Source organism: Bufo gargarizans, chromosome 1 (assembly GCF_014858855.1).
Source record: "Bufo gargarizans isolate SCDJY-AF-19 chromosome 1, ASM1485885v1, whole genome shotgun sequence".
NCBI lineage: Eukaryota > Metazoa > Chordata > Amphibia > Anura > Bufonidae > Bufo > Bufo gargarizans.
Window position 1 is genome coordinate 659,870,598 of NC_058080.1, and position 18,037 is coordinate 659,888,634.

At 44.1% G+C, this 18,037-nt stretch overlaps 1 protein-coding gene across 1 annotated transcript; it reads left to right on the forward strand.

Annotated features, from left to right (window-relative positions):
• Nucleotides 1–40: 40 nt before the first annotated feature.
• On the forward strand, nt 41–15,921 carry UTP15 (UTP15 small subunit processome component). The gene is made up of 13 exons (XM_044276051.1): nt 41–160; nt 1,085–1,223; nt 3,041–3,133; nt 3,820–4,004; nt 6,835–7,013; nt 8,599–8,724; nt 9,562–9,697; nt 11,257–11,341; nt 11,613–11,765; nt 12,409–12,510; nt 12,980–13,113; nt 14,017–14,075; nt 15,449–15,921. Exons 2-13 carry the CDS (start codon nt 1,134–1,136, stop codon nt 15,676–15,678), a joined length of 1,572 nt encoding a protein of 523 aa, XP_044131986.1. The 5' UTR covers nt 41–160; nt 1,085–1,133; the 3' UTR covers nt 15,679–15,921.
• Nucleotides 15,922–18,037: the final 2,116 nt, after the last annotated feature.

Below are 18,037 nucleotides of genomic sequence, written 5' to 3' on the forward strand. Positions count from 1 at the left end.
TCTACCGGTCAGTCCAGCCCCGTACAGTGACGTCTAATCAGCGCGCCTTTACCGGAAATACGTCATGAGGCAAGATGGCCGCTGACACGGGTGATTCCGGCAACGTGACTGCCCGGTGGTGAGGTAGACCGGACGTGTGCGCTGCTGGCCGGGGCACTGGGTAGGTGACTGGGCTCTGGACTGGTATGAATGGTCTGGAGCCCTGTTCTTATGGTGCGGTATACATTATCCTGGTAATATCGTAGGCTTCGCGCTCTGGTCACATGGTGCGGCACCGGTATCATTCTCCTGGGTAGCCAGCTGTCATATCCCCTGCCTGCCGGGCTGCGGGGGCAATCCTCTGCCCGCCGGGCTGCGGGGGCGATCCTCTGCCCGCCGGGCTGCGGGGGCGATCCTCTGCCCGCCGGGCTGCCGGGGCGATCCTCTGCCCTCCGGGCTGCCGGTGCGATCCTCTGCCCGCCGGGCTGCCGGTGCGATCCTCTGCCCGCCGGGCTGCCGGTGCGATCCTCTGCCCGCCGGGCTGCCGGTGCGATCCTCTGCCCGCCGGGCTGCGGGGGGCGATCCTCTGCCCGCCGGGCTGCCCTCTGGATGCTGGGAGTGAGGCAGGTTTGCCAACTTTTCTCCTATATGTATGGGGGGGGGGGGGGGGGTCTTCAGCAATCTGTCACTTCTCTGCTAATTTTATAGGGATTTTCTGGGCCAACATATTGATTACCTCGCCATAGGTTGCATCTTAAATATGATCAGCTGTTACTGGCAGCTACGGGTTCAGTGGCGTGGTGGTCACCCTGGAGTGACAGAGACAGTCAAGCACTGGTGAGAGACTGTTCAGACATTGCAAAATTGTGTACAGAGTACAATGCGAGTGTACAGTGTTCTACAAAATCCCATCCACATTCTAAATATGGTGCAGGTTTTGGCGTGTACAAGACTTCCTTTAGCACATGCGGCTTATGCCAGATCTGTGCGGCCGTATCCGGAGAAGAAAATTTCTACATCTACGATTTCATGTTTCAATCCAGGATAATGTCTGTGCACATATTTTGTTACTACTTTTTCTAAATCCCTTTTATAATTGTTCTAGGTGTTCAGGGAAAATAAAAGGAGACCTTCTAGTACCTTGAGCAGGGAAGATGTCGTCGTACAAGCCTGTGGCCGTTCCATCTTACCCCAAGCTTGGGGAGAAGATCACACAGGATACGTTGTACTGGAGGCGCTACAAGGTAACTCGTGTACAGTGTGATGAAAATTCTCCTCTTCATATTTCCCATTAGGCCTTATGTACACGACCATATGTATTTTGCGGTCTGCAAAATGTGGATCCGCAAAATACAGATGCATCCGTTTTTTTTTTTTTGCGGAACCATTGACTTCAATGGGTTCATGAACAACATTTTGTGGCCAAGAATAGGACATGTTAATTCATTTTTCTATCACATTATACACTGCTCGTTTCCATGGTTACGACCACCTTGCATTCCATCAGTGGTGGTCGTGCTTGCACGCTATGTGATGGAAAAATGAATCCAGCCAGCAAAGAAGTCAATATGGACAATCACAATACATAAGTAAGTGCCTTGTATTAACTTTCTCTTCATGATAAATGTTGCTTGCTGAAACGAGACAACCCCTTTAAGGCTGTATTAGACACCCCGATGCTGCAAGCGATTGTCAGGAGGGAAGCGTTCTCTCCTGGCATTCTCCAGATTGCTAGCAGAGGACACTGCTGCTATTACATGCAGTGATGTCCTCTGCAGCATGGGGAAGAGATATCGCTATGCCATCGCTGTCCCCATGCAGGACACAGCACGATCTGCTGCCTGCAAATCTAGATCTTTTAGCATGCTGAATTGCCCAATGAACGAGCGATTGCTCTTTCATTGGGCAATTGGAGGCAGCATTAGACTGCAAGATGATCGCTAACGAGTGTTCATAAAGAAAAACTGCCCATCTAATATACCCTTTATTCATCCCTATGTAGATGCCCCACACTGGAATAATTGCTCTTGGCACAATACGGTTATATTATTTTCCTGCAATCTCATAAGTAGCCTGATTAGCTTGAGTTTGGTTTATTTATGCAGAACAGGACAGTACTGCTTTAGATTACTCCAGCTCGGCCTTTGTGGCTGCTGGGGGTGATTCTAATGGTTTCATCTGCTAAATTAGAGCAGGCGGAAGTGAGAGCTGCCTATTTTGTAATTGCAGCTCTCACTTTAGCTACTGTGAAGAAGATGACGGGCTGGAGGGGGAAGAGGAGGAAGCCTGGAGTGAGAGGAGGAGGATCACAAACCTTTCTCCTGTCCATGTATGGGTTTAGATCATCCCAGACATAGAGATGGCATTATCCCTTAAAGGGAACCTGTCACCGGGATTTTGTGTATAGAGCTGAGGACATGGGTTGCTAGATGGCCGCTAGCACATCCACAATACCCAGTCCTCATAGCTTGGTGTGCTTTTATTGTGGGGAAAAAAAACGATTTGATACATATGCAAATTAACCTGAGATGAGTCCTGTATGTGAGATGAGTCAGGGACATGACTCATCTCAGGTTAATTTGCATATGTATCAAATAGTTTTTTTTCCACAATAAAAGCACACAGAGCTATGGAGACTGGATATTGTGGATGTGCTAGCGGCCATCTAGCAACCCATGTCCTCAGCTCTATACACAAAATCCCTGCGACAGGTTCCCTTTAATATTATCTCCCCTCCCATAGCAGTCACAGTGTCATTGCACTCTGTCACATATGGGAAGGGCAGGTGTATATATTTTTTTTTCAGGTAAGGTTAGGGCTACTCAACGACATTTGTCGCGCGACAATTTTTATAATGATAGTCTATGGTTTCGCACTGTGACATATTGTGACACGACAGTCGCAGCAAACCCATCCAAAATGAATTTTTCTGCGACTGTCGCAATCGCAGCATTACTGGCTGAAACCTGAAGAGGTTACATTTGTAACCTAGAAAGAGCCTGTTTGTTGTGACTTATCTTATTAAATGTGGCTTTTCGGTTTCTTTTTTTGTATTTATTAGACTCCCGTTCAGATAAAGGAATTTGGTGCTGTAACAAAAATTGACTTTTCACCTGTACAGCCGTGTAATTATGCTGTCACCGCATCTACCCGGGTAAGTACTGGCTGGTAGAGCAGCACTGAACTAGTCATACATTTACTTATGATCTTAATTTCCTTTTGAAGGTTTGAAATACTGTGCTGATATATTAATTACATATGAATGTCACATACGTGTAAAAAATCAGCTACCAGCAGCTGCTGAGGAGGAGGAGAAGGGCTTATCCAGGATCTTTCGTCCCTCGCCCCATTTCATTGAATTTGTATGAGCAGTGTGATCAAGTGTAATGGCTAATATGGACTCAAATGTTTATACCTGTGTTTTCAAAATGATAGTTTACCAGATGTTTGCTTATTCAACCATCTTCTGTCCAATCTGTATGGCCTCTTTAACAGCCTGCACAGAGCTTGCTTTGGTCATTTGCTAGATGTCCCCTGCATTAGCAGCTGTACAGGGGGTCCCTGGAAGTGGAGGCTTCAGAGGGATTGATGATTTGACTATTGCTTTAAAAAAATAAAAATAAAATTGTAAGCCATTTTAGCTTTTTTGTAAGACCTTTTCAACTGTCAGACAAACGCTTTAATAATTCCCACGGTATTGAGCACTTTATGGGTCGCCTATAGTTTAAGGGGTTGTCCGGGTTCAGCTCTAAACCCAGACAACCCCTTTAAGTGCTTATATAAGTCCAGTGTCGAACCTTTTAAACTTCTTTTAATCCTATTCTTATATCCTCCCTTCAGATCCACATCTATGGCAGATATTCTCAGGAGCCTATCAAAACATTTTCCCGCTTTAAAGACACTGCCTATTGTGGAACATATCGAGGCGATGGGAAGTTGCTTGCGGCGGGCTGTGAAAACAGTGTGGTGCAGCTGTTTGATATCAATGGAAAGGCTGCTTTGAGACAATTCATCGGACATAGCAAGTAAGTGTCTCTAGTATCACCGGCAGTTATCACTACTAGGGCTGCAGCTAACGATTATTTGAATAATCGATTAGTTGCCGATTAATTTCTACGATTAATCGGGAAAAACGACAAAATTACAAAACAGAGAGGTTTATATGATCTTACTTGAAAAATTATGTTCAAAGGCCATATTAAAACAAATTGTGGACGACACTATTATGGGGGATCTGTGGACGACACTATTATGGGGGATCTGTGGGCGACACTATTATGGGGGATCTGTGGGCGACACTATTATGGGGGATCTGTGGGCGACACTATTATGGGGGATCTGTGGGCGACACTATTATGGGGGATCTGTGGGCGACACTATTATGGGGGATCTGTGGGCGACACTATTATGGGGGATCTGTGGGCGACACTATTATGGGGGATCTGTGGGCGACACTATTATGGGGGATCTGTGGGCGACACTATTATGGGGGATCTGTGGGCGACACTATTATGGGGGATCTGTGGGCGACACTATTATGGGGGATCTGTGGGCGACACTATTATGGGGGATCTGTGGGCGACACTATTATGGGGGATCTGTGGGCGACACTATTATGGGGGATCTGTGGGCGACACTATTATGGGGGATCTGTGGGCGACACTATTATGGGGGATCTGTGGGCGACACTATTATGGGGGATCTGTGGGCGACACTATTATGGGGGATCTGTGGGCGACACTATTATGGGGGATCTGTGGGCGACACTATTATGGGGGATCTGTGGGCGACACTATCATGGGGGAACTGTGGGCGACACTATTATGGGGGAATCTGTGGGCGACACTATTATGGGGTAATCTGTGGGCGACACTATTATGGGGGAATCTGTGGGCGACACTATTATGGGGGAATCTGTGGGCGACACTATTATGGGGGAATCTGTGGGCGACACTATTATGGGGGAATCTGTGGACGGCGTAGTTATGGAGAGGGAGATCTGTGGACGGCGTAGTTATGGAGAGGGGGATATGTGCACTGTTATGGGCATAACAGTGCACAGATCCCTTTCCTCATAACAGTGCACAGATCCCCCTTCCCATAGCAGTGCCATACACAGACCCCCCCTCCCCATAGCAGTGCCATAGACAGATCCTCCCCCCTCCCCATAGCAGTGCTATACACAGACCCCCCCTTCCCATAGCAGTGCCATAGACAGATCCCCCTTCCCCCTAACAGCCCCGGCCCCGATGCTTTCATCTTTATTTTACCTTTTTACAATGACGCTCCCGCTCCTGTAACAGCCAGGCAGAGCGGACGGCGGCGTAACGTCACTCAATCACGTGACGCGCCTGCTCCACCCACTTCATGAATGAAGGAGGCGGAGCAGGCGTGTCACGTGAGTGAGTGATGTTACGCCGCCGTCCGCTCTGCCTGGCTGTTACAGGAGCGGGAGCGTCATTGTAAAAAGGTAAAATAAAGATGCAGCGACCGCCCGCCCGCCCGAATAGCAACGAATCGGCGATTATTCGATAACTGGATTCGTCGACAACGAATCCAGTTATCGAATATAATCGATTACATCGATTAATCGTTGCAGCCCTAATCACTACGCTTTGTCTCATATCTTTAATAGTCTTTTTATCTGTTAATATCCAGTGTGGCAAAACACAACCTGTCATGTTGTTCAGTGGCTTAAAAGAAAAAATGTTTATTTTTTATATACTTAAAGGGGTTATCCAGGATTTTCTATTGGTGACCTATTCTCATAATCAGCTGCCAGAAGAGGCCAGGCGTCTTCCTAGGCCACGTGATATCGCTGCAGCTCGGCCCCATTCAAGTCAAAGGGGCTGAGCTGCAATACCAAGCACGGCGGCTATACAATGCACGGTCCTGTGCTTGAGCCCCTCCGCACTCATCAGAGCTCCAGTGAGCACGACGGCTCCTTGAGACAACGGATCAGCAAGGACGCGGACCCCCTGCAATGTGATAATGATGACCTATCCTAAGGCTAGGTCGTCATTCTCAGTTCCTGGACAACCCCTTTAATTTCATGCAGCCACTTTAGGCCTATTTGATGCATATTTTTTCCTGGAGTTTTAAAAAGTTTGTCAAAAGTCAAATGTTTTTTTAAATATAATATGTGTTTTTAAAGTCCAATTTTTATTTAGCGTTGTTTCGTCAGTATGTTTTCTGGAGTTTCTCAGGCCTTATAGAGAAGCCAATGCCCTGAGTGTGCTGCTTTCGAAATAGTCCCAAAGACTGTGTGTGTAGACTTCATTATTCTGCTATAAAGTTTAAGCATCTTGGCTGCAACTGTGACCTTAAAATAAATAAAAACTGCCAAAGACTACGTGTCAACTCAGCCTAAGAGGGATTTTCACCACAATTGTAATTTATCATCTCTCTTCAGAATAGGCGATCAATGGGACATCCTTCATTCTGTAGAACAGGAGTCCCAAGCCCCCTATCCGTCATACTGCATGACCACAATTGGGAATCTGAGTGGAGCAATGGTCAAGCATGCACTATACTCGGCTGTCTTCACCAGACCCATAGACTCTGATTGGAGCGGCACGCATGCTCCACTGAGTCTTCATTCAGACATTCGAGTTCATTCGACATTTTTATCACCTGTCCTGTGGTTAGTTGATAAAATTCTAATTGGCGCGAACTCCTGTAACATTGTGCTATTGGTTGATATAGTTGGGGCTTCTGAGTCAAAGTAAACGGTTTCTGAAGTAAGGTTTTGTTAATGGGAAAGCTCTGTACAAATGTTGGCTGCTCAGTTCCCTTCCCGGTAATATGATGCTAGCTATTGCTGTACAATACAATGTCGCCTCTGTGTTTCCTTAGAGCCGTGCATTTTGTGGATTTCACTGCAGATAATTTTCGGATTGTGTCCGGCTCAGATGACTATGCGTCCAAAATCTGGGACATTCCAAATGGCATAGAAATCTCCACCTACAAAGAGCATACGGACTACGTGCGCTGCGGCTGTGCGAGTAAACTCAATGACGATCTGTTTGTTACAGGTACCTCGTCTTAAAGACTTCTTGCTTTATTTTTATTAAATGAATCCTTGCATGTATTTGTGCTCTATGCCGCTAGTCTTCCACCGTACGATTTATTATATTTTCTTACACCAAGTGAAGACCGTATATGACTGAATCTTCTGTGCAGTTGCTCATCACTCAGCCGAGTATTGTGTGCACTGGATGGATCCTGTCAAAGGGTGTATGCTGCTATAAAATGACATCCAACTAAAGTTATGATAAGGCTTGTTTATTAGGAGTCCTGACTATTACTTAACATGATATGTCACATATGACGAAAGCTTTTCTAGGATGTTGGTGAACTGCGTATACAGCAATGTCCATGATCCCCTTTACAAGCGTGAGCTATCCAGGTGATAAAGAGCAAGAGACACCTGACCCCCTCAGCTTTATGATTACAATACAAACACTGCTTGTAGATGACAGTATGCCCTAAATAATGTCCACTCAGCCTGAATGCCATGATAGAAAAAGGATTGAGTTTTGCTCCCCTGGCAGAGGCTTATTGAAGCAAGTATTTGGCTGGTATAAGACTCTGTATTCTCTTATTGTGGATTGGCCATCAACACATCATAGCGGCAGCCGTCTCTCTACATTCGGCCTGCCCTATTATCAATCGTTACTTATGCTTATATAAGAAGTAATTGGAAAAATAGGACCCTTTTTAAAAGGCTCTACTTGAGGCAGCGGTGTCTTAGCGATAGTGGAGTGTGACGTTACAGTGATTAGCCACTAGCTGTAGCAGTTACAAGGGACTTCTCATAGTGGCCACCCTAATCTCAAGATTTAGGAATAATGTGCCTCCGTTGTCCTGAAATAGCTAAAAGGTCATTTATAGACACAGTTGTGTGCTGTTTATTGGCCCCCCAAGGGTAAGGCTACACGGCGGCACTGGTCACGGCCCGGAGCGGTGATCCCTCAGAAGCGAATGGGATTTACACGCGAGATGCAAGAAATCAAACACTGCTGGATTTCTTGCGACTAGCGCGGCAATCCCATTCATTTCAATGGGATCACTGCTATGCTGGGAACCTGGCCACATCCGCTGTCGCGCAGCTCTCCATGTAGCCGTACCCTAAGGCTGCTTTCATGCTGTAATACAAATGCTGAAATGTGACTGTATCATGGTGGCAAGGCTGCTGCCGTTCTACATAACAAGGTTCTGATGACCGTAGGGTCCTATTTTGAACTGAGTCTTAGAACAGCTGGAGGAATGACGTTATGCTGTGTGAAAATGGCCTAAAGGCCCGATCCACAGGCAATTATGGGGAATGAACAGAATGTTCCTGATAACTGTCTGTTAGTCAGCAGAGGTGAAGCATAAAAGATGGGATCGCCCAGTGAGTGAGCGTTTACACCAGGCAATTATTGGGACTGTGTGTTTGTCTGAACACTTATCCTCGACAGTACCCCCGATCCCCAGCATGTGTATAATGGCCTTAACTCTTAGTGGTCTGTAGATAATCTAGTGGATTGGATGTTTTTTTCTGTCTGTACTTTTTATATAGACACATTCACCCCTATTATGTTGTCTCTAACGCTTATTATCGGTGTTATATCACAGGCTCCTATGATCATACTGTAAAGGTTTTTGATGCTCGAACAGAAAACAGCGTGATGACCATGCAACATGAACAACCTGTGGAGAGTGTCCTGCTCTTCCCTTCAGGGGGGCTTCTCGTCTCTGCAGGTATGGAGGTCACTTCCCATGTACTTTCAGTCCAGCTGCCTCTCCAGTTTTTATTTGGCTTGTAACTTGGCGACTAACAGTGAACTGTAGTGTTTTTTGTAATAAGGGACATGGATATATAAGGGTAATATAAATGTAGTATTGGGCATTGCTCACTAACGTTTACCGTACTTTACATATACCGTATATCAGTAACGCAGTGCACGGACTGCATTACTCAACGCCTTGGAGCTGGCACATAGATCAGAGCTAATAAAATCACTTGATACTGTACAGAATATGTGGCTGCTGTCCTCACTGGACCCCTCTCATTTCTCCAGCACTACATGGGTGCAGCGTTTACTGCAAGTTCTGAACGCATTGTGTCACTATATGTGATGTATCCTATTACATATGCATAGGCTTCCCCGCCAATCAGCTGTTTGAGAAAGCTCCGGCGCTCCTGTGAGTGCCACGACCTTCTCCATGCTTACCAAGTACATTGTATAGCGGCTGTGCTTGGTATCGCACTCAACCCCTTTTGAAGTGAACGGTGCCTTTTTTAAACAGCTGATCTTCGGGAATCCTGGGTGTCGGAACCCCACTGATCAGATAGTGATCAACTATCCTGAGGATAGGTCATCACTCAGTATCAAAATCCCTGAAAACCCATTTAAAACGAAGGTCTGCTTTATTAAAAAAAAAAAAAAAAAAAAAAATGACTTTTAGCTACTTCATGAGTGTAGCTGGAATTTCCACAAAACATCGCAGCAACCACACTGACTGGTCGATGGCAAGGTTTACTCATCTCACTTTTAATATGGTATTTTCTAATCATTTTGTTTCATTCTCCTTTAGGTGGTAGATATGTGAAAGTGTGGGACCTGCTGAAGGGAGGACAGTTATTGGTGTCATTAAGAAATCATCACAAAACCGTAACCAGCCTGTGCCTCAGTAGCTCTGGTCAGAGGCTGCTGTCTGGATCACTAGACCGGTAGGTTTTATTGTCAAAAGTTCGGGTAACATAACGTTTAGTCACAAATTCATCCCTTGGATGCCTTTAGCTTCTTAGTTTAATCATGTAGGATCCACATTATTGTTACCAATTTCAAAATCAACATTTTTATAACATTTAATATAATAGATTTCCACTAGACATGTGTGCCTGGCAGTGCAACTCCTTGGCATTCCCTTCTTTCGCTAATCGGTGAGGGTCCTGTAGTTGTTAGACAGTCCGTTCTAAAAAAGATTGGAAAATCCTTTTAACACACTTGACTGGCAGGGCTTTTGGGGGTCTACAGAAAAATTCTAAAAATCAGTGAGCTACTCTTAAAAACAGCTCGCACACTGCAGTAATATGCGGTCAGCAGGTACAAATCTTGATATAATAATTGCATCTGAATTTACCCGCAAATTTATTTCGTTATTGGTGTGTATTTATAGGAAAATATCATTAAAAGTTTAGAAGATTTATGGTATAATAGGCTAGGTATCCTTTGTTACCACAAGAGAGTATAACAAATTGAATTTTTGATTTAATTATCAGCTACCCAGCTGTCCGTTGTCGTCTTATTAACGGCTACAGTGCTCCGGTTATCTGGTTGAATCTTTTCTTTGCTCTAGTGACAATCTTTTTAGGTGACGGGTACTTTGATGTACATTTTCTAATTTGTTTTTTATTTCTCTTTACATTACAATAAAGAAAGAATTGGGTGGTATTGGGTGGTTCATGTCCATATTCAGGGCTATCATTCCACATAGCTGGAATATTTCCCCATGTCAGGGCTATCCTAGGGCCATCAGGAGACACGGGATCCCCCCTATCGGGGCGGCAATTTTGTTTGTAGGCAGGGCGGCAGAGATAGGGCCATTAATAGGGACATTGCCCCACATGCTATGCTTATGATACGTCTGCCATACCTTCCTACATTCATATGCCATCGGAATAGTTGTTTAGCAATTGTTTTTTAATTATTTATTTTCTTTTCATTGTATATTATGGGTGAATTGGTTTTTATCGTTCAAGAATTAAAGGTTACGTTTTAGAATAGTGGTCTTTCTGAGAGCCCCCACAAATCTCTGAAATCCAGATACCAGTAAACATCAACCAGAGGTTAGATTATGCTGATGGGTGATTAGATGTGTATCCTCCTAAATGTGACACAAGGCATACATCCTCTCAGATCGGTACAGAGGAAAGTGCTAACGAGACAAAAGTCACACACTAGGGGCATCTTGCAGAAAGATGACAACTGGCTATGACTTTTCTTTCTAATGTTACTCGCTGCTCCCCGTCCTACCCAGCTGGGCAGTACACCCTTTCTTCCTGCTCTCTCAGCGTCAGACAAGTGCTACTTTCCAAATTTCGCAGCTAGAGCTTTGTTCCCTTATATTTCTGGCATGTTATGTAGCGAAAGGGTTAAAAACTAACCCTCTGTATTATTTTTATTGCTGGCTTGTCAGTGGTGTTAGGAGTGCTCTGTTTTTGATAGGTGAAGGTCTCTTTGGCTATTTACTAGACATAATCTGATTTCATACTTTTCTCCTCGTCAGGCACGTGAAGGTCTACAGCACGATGAACTACAAAGTTGTACATAGTTTTGACTATGCTGCCTCAATCTTAAGCCTCGCCTTGGCTGTAAGTATGTAACATGTAAGATCTGTATGCTAGTCATGTCTCTTATTTCATGGGTCTGTTAACTATCGGCCTCATTGGGCGCTGTGAGAGACCCTAGAATGTGCCAGTCCATGCGTGAAGAGACACTAGTATGGCCTGCTTACCATCAAGTAAAACCTATAGCCTTGTTTCGAGATGCCTTACAGACAATCGAGGTAACAGCAGTGAACTGGTGTGAATATTTTAGGAGGGGTTACACCCTTATTAACTATTGAGGCGTTTCTCTCTTCAGCCCGATGATGAAATGATTGTGGTGGGAATGACCAATAGCGTCTTGAATGTAAAACATCGGAAGCCTGAGGAGAAGAAGTCGAATGAACCTGTAGCGAAGAAACGTCCCAGATACAGAATGTTTGTGAAAGGGAAGGACTACGTGCCGAAACAGGTAAAGTGGCTGAAGAGCCTCCGGCATAGGAAGGCAATGGAGTCTGGGCGTATAGACCAAGTGGATTTTCCTGTGTATATTTGGGTAGAAAAGCAGTGCTGGTCAGTGCTTTGTTTTAAAGGCAATGTATGACCTTTATTTTTAATTTTTTGCTACTGTCCGTGATTATGGGGGCAGCCATCTTGCCTGATCAACATTTAAAGAGATAATTTACAGCAGCCACATGGACCATAGTCACAATGCACAGAAGTTGACTCATTGAGTTTTCTAGACGTGCTCTATGACCTGTGCAGAGGACATTATGCAGGGGGGGGGGGGGGGGGGTGTAGATAAGCTTTAACAATCACCTATTGTGAATGGAGAATCATGTGTTATCTGTCAATGTAAGCCCACCTGTGATGATAATGTGCAGACTGCTGAAAGCAATCTGTATAAAAAAGGAAGCATATGATTTGTTTAGTGTGAAAACTGCAGGATTTTAGGATTTATTTTAAATATAGATGGTGACATGGAAAACAAAAAAACCGCTGAAATATGTTTAGCATAAAAATGTTACCTAAGCAATAGGTAATTTTTCTGATTGCACATTCCCTTTAAGAGATTGAATACAGCAGTGTCCTGGGTTATCTCTTCTTCTCTACAGGATGACTTCATTGTCAGTAAACCAGTAAGACAACGCTTAAAGAAATATGACCAGCTGCTCAGAGGTTTCCAGGTGTCTGCCGCTCTTGATGCTGTGCTAGAGGTAAGAGACCACAAGCTGCATTGTGCAATCATGGCTTTGCTTTTTGAGCCTTCCATGGCTTGATGGACTAAAGAAAATGAAGGCATCTTACTGTCCCTGCTAAAAGACCTCTGTTTAATGAATAGGCATTGAATGATGGGCTACAAAAATCAGGAGAGTTAAAAAAGGGGGGGGGGGGATATGATCAAAACCTTTAAATATGTTAAATGGCTATGTACGGTTAATGGGGCCGGACGGCATTCATGTAGTTTTCAGAGAGACACTAGTGTGAAACTAGCCTAATTTTCTCTAGCATGCATCTCGACCTCTTCCTTCTGCTGAATGGTTGGGTTCTCAGATCAGGTAATTGCTTCCATACCTTTTGTTGCAGTGACTTTATTTTGTGTATAACATGGTATCTTGTCCCCACAGTCTCTCTCTGGACCTTTCTATTGTATTAGGTAATAGGTCTCTTTTGTCTTTGTCTTAGACTCAGGTTAGAACCGCAACCCCAGAAGTGACTGTGGCAGTGATGAATGAAATCGAACGAAGAGGAACTCTCAAAAACGCCCTAGCCGGGAGGGATGAGAAACAGCTCAGCTTAATGCTCAACTTCCTCATCAAGTACGTCATTTTACTCATTGTTCATGTGGCCATTTGTTGATCAGTGCTGGTATATGTATATAAAAAGTAAAAAATATATCCCAAATATATGGATAGGTTTGCTATTAAAGGGGGTTGTTCAGGATTAGAAAAACACAGCTGATTTTTCTTCATCTTTGGACGGTTATGTGTAGTATTGCAATTTATCTCCATTGACTTAAGTGGGGCTGAGCTGCAATACCAGACAGAAATCATGGGAATGTTCTGGTGCAAGATCTGAAAAATAGCAGCCATGTGTTTCTAAGGCTACTTTCACACTCGCGTTTGGTGCGGATCCGTCATGGATCTGCACAAACACATCTACAAATACAACTGCATGCATCCTTTCTGAACGGATCAGTTTGTATTATCTTTACGTGGCCAAAACTGATCCGTCAATGGGAGACAGATCCGTTTTCTAGTGTACCTTATTGTGTCCGTGAAAAACGGATCGGAATGGAGGCGGAACGGAGCCAAACTGATGCATTCTGAGTGGATCCTTATCCATTCAGAATGCATTAAGGGCAAAACTGATCTGTTTTGGAGTGCTTGTGAGATCCCTGAATGGATCTCACAAACGGAAACCAAAACGCCAGTGTGCAAGTAGCCTAATCCTGGATAGTCCCTTTTAAAGACACCATATTTGTCCAGAGAATCTCTGATATTTCGAAACTTCATCATATAACTCCTTTTGGCTTAATCACCTGCATAATAATGAGCACTTTCTTCATATATGTTGCACATAAAAATCATTTCATGTTTATTTTATTATCGGCATCAGAGATTATTGCATGTGTTATAATGGATAACAGTGACTTTTTCTGCAGAAAAGCAGCAGTTACTATGTATATAATAAAACTGAGCACCTCTTTATTTTCACAACAGGCACATGGTAGAGCCTCGATTTGCCCCAATATTGTTAAATGTGGCAGAAAATGTAATTGGTAAGTGTGTCCTTGCATCTTAGATCACCAACACTGTTTATACTATAAGGGGGGATTCACATGTGGTGTGCCAACTACATCTGCAGAATTTACAGCCCAAGCAAAGTGGGTGACGTTTTAGAAATCTCATCCACTTGTTGCAGAAAAAAACCATGGCATAAACGGAATTGAACTGCAGGCTTTCAATCCCTGCAGCAGGTCAGTTATTGCTGCAGGTTTTACTTGTCCTGCTGAGATATTGGCGGCAATGTCACAGCAAAACACAGGCCGTTACTGGCAGTTTTTGACTGTATTCGGCTAGATCCGCAGGGGCAACTTTGCCCTGATTTTTTTATTATTTTTTTCATCGCCTATTTGCTTAAAAAATGCAGCATTTAAAATAATTATTTCATCTAGCCGTTAATAAGGCGAGCTAGAACTGAACCCCATCCACAAGGTGGCCGAGAAATGGCAGAGCAGGCCATCGAGTGCACAGAAGCTACGCAAATTGCAGAGTACAGTACATAACTTGCAAACACCAGCTTGCTGTGCTACGTTGTTTGCCTAGCTCCTGTGCACTGCAGCGGCCTGTCCTGCAATATGTCGGCCACCTGGTGGTCTAGGTTTAGTCCCATCTCGCCTTCAAATGGCGAGATGACAACCCCTTTAATTACTTTTGTATATAGTCTTCATTAAAAATTGTCTACTATTTTGCTTGTCCCAGAGTATGTGGTCCTTTGCCTAGCTGCTGGTAATTCTGAATCTCACATAAATCTGTCAGATCACCTCTCCTTTTACTAATAGATCTGTCTGCCCTCACTTTTCTTAGTGTTAGAGAGAAACAGAGGCATGGAAAAGATACTATATGGCAGATCAGATTGTGGAGGGAAGTGAAAGCTGACCCAGGCTGTGTAGAAAGGGAGGAAAATACACAAGACAATTTGAAGGGTTAGAATCGCATAGGCTGTGTAGAAGGGAATCGCATGCTCCTCAGCATCGGTGACTGTCTGTTCAACTGAGATGAAATCCTTCATGATCAGTAAAAGAAGAATTCTGTCCAGGAATGAAGTTTTGCTAATACATGAGAACTAGTGAATGCAGCAGCATCCGGGACACACAGACCCCACATGCAGCATGTATTATTGGGAGAGACACCAAAGGTGTCCACACCTTTAAGTGAGGAATTGCTGAGATTTTATTTATTTTACACTCTTCGGAGTCACTTTACATAGAAATCTACTGAACAACTGTGTATGATCTTAAACATATGGTAAAATGTAGCCAGAAACAGTCTGATTTTAACAGAGATAATAGTGTATTTGGCTGGGTTTACTCGGCTGCATGTAACGTCCAAACTTTTTTCCTTTATTTATTTTTCTTCTTCTTGTTTTTAGACATATATTCTTCTGTCACAAACCAGTCCTCTGTAGTGGATAAATTATTTCTGAGGCTCCAAGACACACTGGAAAAAGAAATCAGTTACCAGGAAGAACTCCTCGAAGTTTTGGGAATGATGGACACGCTATTTGCCACTATGGCCAGCAAGAAAACAACAGTCTCCAGAGAGACCGGACCAAGTATTCCAGAGGAAAAGAACTTGATGGCAGTAAAATCCTCCTCATGATCCAGCCATATTCAGTGAACATATATTTTTGTACCACGTTTTAAGATATTTTATATGGGATGGATTGATCCAGATCGAATGTCAGCGCCGTTTTAAATCCCATGCTGCCAATTTCATCATTTTGATGGTTGAATGGTCACAACCTTTTAAAGAAAGGTGACTTCAGTTTTACATGAACTCTTTTTCTTGCATTGCTGGCCTGTACATGAATACAGGGTGAAGGGCCTTGCCCACTTCCATTCAGTTTCTTGTCTGTTGTTTTGGTTGGCACGCTGCGGGTTTGTATGAAGTTAGCAGAGTGTCTGTCTGGTGTACAATATAGCATATTGGTATATGATAAAATGGCTGCCCTTACGCAGGTTGAGGCTATATCCATGAACATTCACTCTTTGTGGCTAGGGCAGAGGCTAAAAGTCTTGTGATTTCTGCACTCTGTTGCAGAGCATTTGGTCTTATGGTGAACATGATGAATAACTGAGCGGTAAACACCCCTAAGGCTACATCTGCACAGGTGCCGGTAGACAAGCGGATAATCCGCACAAATTTCTGTGTGGATTTCTGGGAGTTTCTGCATCAAAATCCTCATTTTTTACATGAATTTTTTTTGGTGTGCATTTGAGGTTTTTCCTGCAGCTCTCACATTTCCATTGAAAAAGGTAAAATCCGCACAAAGAATAGGCATGCTGCAGATTGAGGATTTTCTAAGCAAATTCACTTAGCTGGTGTACTGTATTACACTGCGGTCTTTCCGCAAGAGAAAGACGTCACATGCCTGCGCCGCCTCCTTCATTCAGAAAGTAGGCCGGGCACATGACGTCAGTCGTGACGCTGCCGCTCGTCTGCCCGGCCGGCCAGCATTAAGATAACAGCCCTGTGAGTAGGATGTGGCTATATTGAATGTTCTACTGCAGAGGGGGCCTCATGAATAGAATCCTTATAAAATGTGTACAATTAATAACTACTGGAGCTGGGGGCCGGAGCACAGTGAACGCACCGGCCCCCAGCTCCTCCTCCCAGTCCCTCCCCGCTATTTTCTGCCGATATGTACAAATATCGGCCGAAATGGATTAGGCTCATTTTCGGCCGATATTTTCGGCCGCCGGAATTTCGGTGCACCCCTACGGGAAACCATTCTGAACAATACTTCATGTAAACATTATCCGTGGCCTTCATATAAGTTTTATAAGATGTGATAAAAGATCACAGGGGGCTCTTGATAATGTCACAATGAAGTGCAGCGTTTTGAAAGAACTTACTACTGGGAAAGGTTTACGACTTCTACTGTAGCATTGCAATTAATTATGGGGGATTTTTCAGTGATATGGAATCTCATGTGATGTTTCCCTGCGATTCATGTGAACAGGAAAGGATCTCAGTGGTGACCTCTTTCTGAAATTTTCATATTTTTTTTTTTTTAGATCATTCCACATATATTGTACATTTGTATGTACTAAAATGATGTTCAAAATGAGGTGCAAATATTCAGATTTCAATGTCCTTTCAGACTGACGAGGGGATCAGCTGTTTCAGGCTACTACACAGTGGACAGACATGGAAGCAGAAGGCTCAGTCCACTGTGTAGTGCCCATGCCAAGGTACTGCAGCTCCGCTCCCATTCAGGTCAGTGGGGGCTGAGCTGTAGTATGTTGGCTCCAAAAACTGCACAGTGGACAGCCTTGAAATTCATGCATTGTCCTGTAGAGAACTCTGTGGACACCCAGAGCATGCTGCGATTTGAAATAAAAAATAAAAAAATAAACTGTAAGAGGCCGTTCACACACTGTCAAAATGCGCTATAGTTGTTAATTTAAGAGGCCATGGACCTGCTAGCTGCTTAGCGCCATTGAATCTTCATTGAACAGACAGCTACCCTGACTTCAAGCCCCTTCTTGCTTTGCTTGTGGCTTTGAACAGTTGCCCTGTAATCTTCAATGCTGCCTCCCATTGAAAACAGTGGGAGGCAGACACCATGTGGCCTTTGGTGGAATTTTGGCGTGGTTGTCCATGCCATAATTCTGCCGGCAAAAAATGCTGTGTGAACAGACTCCTACGGGAACTGTCTTAAAACCCCAATACAAAAACACAGGGCTTAATTCATCATAGACCGGCAGCGTACGTTGGTCTGTGATAGCCTTCCTCGCTGCACCTCATCATAAATTAGGAATATCCTTTGGCGGTCCATGTGCCTGAACTGAAAACGGGTGTAAAAGAAGCTAAATGTGGCAGGGCGACTGGCCTCACCCCATCTTCGTCACATCCCCTTTTTGTGAAAGTGCTGGCGGCAGTGGAGAAACTGCACTTGTGCAAAAATTTAGAGCAAGTGGTATTGAAATAGTTGCAGACATGCAGTTTGCAAATT

Coding starts and splice junctions, on each gene's coding strand:
- UTP15 (XM_044276051.1), top strand. CDS start 1,134: ATGTCGTCGTACAAGCCTGTGGCCGTTCCATCTTACCCCAAGCTTGGG. Junction 7,014..8,598: donor TGACGATCTGTTTGTTACAG/GTACCTCGTCTT, acceptor GTTATATCACAG/GCTCCTATGATCATACTGTA. Junction 8,725..9,561: donor GGGGCTTCTCGTCTCTGCAG/GTATGGAGGTCA, acceptor ATTCTCCTTTAG/GTGGTAGATATGTGAAAGTG.